Source organism: Chaetura pelagica, unplaced genomic scaffold (genome assembly GCF_000747805.2).
Source record: "Chaetura pelagica isolate M959 unplaced genomic scaffold, ChaPel_1.0 scaffold124, whole genome shotgun sequence".
Taxonomy (NCBI): domain Eukaryota; kingdom Metazoa; phylum Chordata; class Aves; order Apodiformes; family Apodidae; genus Chaetura; species Chaetura pelagica.
In genome coordinates this window covers 22695-26567 of record NW_009952891.1, presented here as the reverse complement: position 1 = coordinate 26567, position 3873 = coordinate 22695, and the positions used below count along the sequence as shown (strand labels likewise).

The 3873-nt window shown below is 59.6% G+C and overlaps 1 protein-coding gene across 1 annotated transcript in view; it reads right to left on the bottom strand.

Annotated features, from left to right (window-relative positions):
- Positions 1–1035, bottom strand: part of SRL (sarcalumenin) — a 17805-nt gene extending 16770 nt beyond the window's left edge. Inside the window, exon 1 of the mRNA XM_009995505.1 lies at positions 1013–1035. Within this exon, the coding sequence (XP_009993807.1) occupies positions 1013–1035 (23 nt within the window). The remainder of the gene's footprint in view (positions 1–1012) is intronic.
- Positions 1036–3873: the final 2838 nt, after the last annotated feature.

Below are 3873 nucleotides of genomic sequence, written 5' to 3'. Positions count from 1 at the left end.
GGGGGGGGGGGGGGTCCTAGGCCGCCCCCAGCCATGGCTGCCCCGGGCCCACGGCTGCGACCTGCTGCAAAGCCCTGCAGGAAGGCGGCAAAGCAGCCCTAAAAAACAGAGGGAAGGAAGAACTAAAAGCATAGCTCAAGGGGCTGCGGGCACTTGGCAGGTTAAAAGGGTCCTTCCCCAGCCCTGCCTGCCTTGGGGGCCCATCACCGTGGTGGGTGGGTGGGTGAGGAGGAGGAAGGGGAGGAGGGGGCTCCCCTGGCTGTGGAAAGGCAGGGCCGGACGCGGGTGGCAGTGGGGCTGGGGAGCTATTTATTGTGAGCAGCCCTTCACTAGGAAGGCATTTGCTGTGCCTCGCGGCTGGCGGGGACACAATGAGTTTGTCCTGTGGCATGGGAGAAGCCATCCGTATTTTCCATAGGCCTCCAGCTGCAATTTAACATTAGTCAACGGGTGCCAAAAATAAAAGATCACCAGCTATACTGTCTCTGTTACAAACAGTTGCTGCTAGTCTAAATAATCCCCCGAAACGTCTAACGCCTGCATGCTAGGGAAGCATCTCAGAGGAAAGTAATTCCTTTGTACTCCAGCTGGCAAGCAGATGCCAACCAGGAAAAAATGCCACCTCCACCCAGGCTGCAGGGAGGCAGGCAGGCAGCGCCGGGCACGGGCACCAGCTATACTGTCTCTGTTACAAACAGTTGCTGCTAGTCTAAATAATCCCCCGAAACGTCTAACGCCTGCATGCTAGGGAAGCATCTCAGAGGAAAGTAATTCCTTTGTACTCCAGCTGGCAAGCAGATGCCAACCAGGAAAAAATGCCACCTCCACCCAGGCTGCAGGGAGGCAGGCAGGCAGCGCCGGGCACGGGCAGGGCTGGGCATGGGCAGCTGCCACCCAGTCCCCTGCTCTGCCTCCATCCCTTTCCTCTGGCTCCCATGTCCATGCTAAGGAGCCACATGTGTCCTGCAGAACGTGAGCACAGCCTCAGCAGAGCCGTGGCACTGGGACTCACTGGGTTTGACTACAGGGGACCATGGTGGCCGAGCACAGGAGGAGCTGGCCCAGTGCTAGCCCCAGGCCACTCAAGCCAGTTTGCTGTGGCCAGGGATGCTGGGCAGGTGGCTGCATCTCCATCTGTGCTAGGGCTGGCGGTGCAGGGAGCTGGGAGCCAGGCAGCAGTGGCTGGCAGGGACAGGCTGCACCTCAGCCCGTCAGCCTTTCCAGGAGCTCTCATGTGCAGCCTGGCACGCAGGAGCTGCTGCTGTCACCCTGTCCCCTCGCCCTGCCGAAACCGGATGCACAGGTCACCCTTGCTGTGCCCTTGCTGACCTCCTGGGTCCCTTGCTGGCGTGCAGGTGCCTCCAGGCACCCAATTTGGCTCCCAGCCGGAGGGAGATGGGTCCCATGCAGCTCCCACCTGCCTCCTTCCCACCTGGAGCACACCAAGCCTTTGGGGTCACCTTCCTGGGGGACCCCCTGGGTCCCCAGCCTGCCAGGAGTCACTTGGAGGGGAAAGCGTTGTGTCTGACCTGGGTGACCAGGGACCAGCATGTCTCTGCCTGGCTCTCATGGCCTTAAGGCCAGCCTGGGTCTCCTGAGGGTCCCCTCGGCTGAGGGGGTCACAGAAATTCTCAGCTTTGCCCCAGAACAGCCAGTGACCTGCAGGGCCAGGAGGGGAGCTCGGCTCCTCAGGCAGGTGTTTGGGAAGGGTCAAGGTGGGGCAGGGGGAACCAGGAGCAGAACCAGGCAAAGGAGACCCTGCATGTCCTGAGGGCTCTGTCTGGGACCTCTGTGTCCTCTCTGAGCAAACGCAGGGGACAGAGGAGCCATCACCCACTGTGACCAGGTACAACAGCAACCCCAGAGCCCACTGTGAGCCACCCCACATGGGAGAAGGGAAATATTCCCCAGGCATTCCCACTGGGATGTTCCTGCCGCTGTCCTGGTGACGGGCTTTATTTCCTGTGACCTTCAAGGTCTTACACAAAGTCCCTCTCCCCTCTCCACCTCCTTCTCCCTCCTGTTTCCCCTACATGGTCTCCCGATCCCTCAGGCAGGGAATTGTGCTGATCTGCAGATGAGCAGTGAAATGGGCCGAAGGTTACGGGCTTAACACCCGCTGGAGGCTAAAAATACGTCCCAGCAACTGTACGGGGGAATGAGAAGGAGCAGCTCAGCAGGGTGTGGAGGGAGAAGCACCAGCCCCTCACCCTGCTGCCAGCCAAGGGGTGATGTCCATCCGCACCCAGGGCCCTTCCTGCGGGTCCCCGTGGGCCCCGGGAGGGAGCAGGGACAGCCCCGGTGTAAAGTGACACCGGGAGTCCCCTTGTTCGCGCCCTGCCCAGTGCCAAGTGGCCGGGTGGCATCAGAGAGGAGCCCTTGTCCCACTCCCCTTGGGGACCCGACCTCCCAATGGTTCCCTGGCTTGGCACTGCTGCTGCCTGCCCTGAATCCCACCCCCATCCCCCGGGCTGGGGGGTGTCATCTGCCTGGGGACCCTTTCCCCAGCTGTGACAACACCACGGGGCACAACTATGGGCTGGACTTGATGATCTTAAAGGTCTTCTTCAGCCTTGGTGATTCTGTGAGGATGGAGAGCCCACGGTGGGGCCCTGTGTGCCAGGGGATGCCAGGGCTGGTTGGCACCTGGGAAAAGCCCGTCTGGAAAAGCTGGGGATAGAACCTGGGGGCTGTGTCACCCTGTCCCCTCCATCCCCGCACGGGCTGACACGGGCAGGCCCCAAGGAGCTCCTGCTCAGGGGGTGGTGAGGAGGGACAGATAGGCACAGGTGGCCCTGGAACGGACATGCTCCCTCTCCAGCAGAAATAGGAGCCCCAAGCGTGGGGCCACAGTGCCACGGGGACAGCTTTTCACTCGCCCCCAGTCCCTGCCCAGATCCTGGCCCCAGCAGCACCCAGGGGAGTTACCCACCACCTCCTGTGGGTCCCGGTCCCCCCTGTCCTCCTGGAGGGATTTTGGGGGAAAACTTGCATCCCAAACCTTTCAGTCCCTTTCTTTTCAGGGAAAGGCAAGGCTGAGCAAAGCTCTCAGTTGTGAGGAAGCCCTGGGGGGCTACCAGGGAGGGGGGTTCCCGTGCTCCTGGTGGCTGCCAGCCAGCAGCCTGGCTGCTGGGAAAAGTAAGTTGAGATAGATTAACCCCATGAGCCTCAACCAGTTAACCCTTCCTGGGCAGGGGAGCTCAAAGTGGGCCCAGGCCTGGGTACCCCAGCCCTGCAGCCCACCCCTGGTTGGAGCATGGCAGAGGATGGCATCTTCTCCCTGCTCTTCCCGTGTCTCAGTTTCCCACTCTGTGCCCTCTTGACGGAGTCCAGCACGAGTGCTGAGCACCATAGAGGAAGCTCCCAGTGTTTTATGGCCCTTCAGCAGCACCAGTGACCAACCCAGCAGCAGTTTGGAGCCATCCAGGCCAAAACCTTCACCAACTGGGAGAACTAAGTGACCCGAAGTAGCTCAAGAAGCCCAGGAGACACAGGCAGGAGGGTGGCCAAGGATGGGGTTGGCTCTCCAAACCCTTATGCACCCCAAAACCCAGAAGGCTCAACCACAGCATCCCATCCCAGAGGTCTCAGGATCCCAAGGGAAAAAGCAACTATTTCCCAGGTGTTTGAATGCAGAGCCCAGCAGGGGTGTAGGAACCAGCTTTGTCAGACTAACTTGGCCTCATGAGTGGAAGAGTTTTGAAGTTTAGTTAAAAACAACAACAACAATACAAATTGATTTGATTTCTGTGAAGAGTCAGCTGGAACTGCATCTTTTGATCAAGAAAGGGTAAAGAAACCTCACCAGGGTGCACCAAAGAGATTAAAACCAGGCTTGGAGCTTTCTAAATATAGAGATGAAAAACAGGGAAT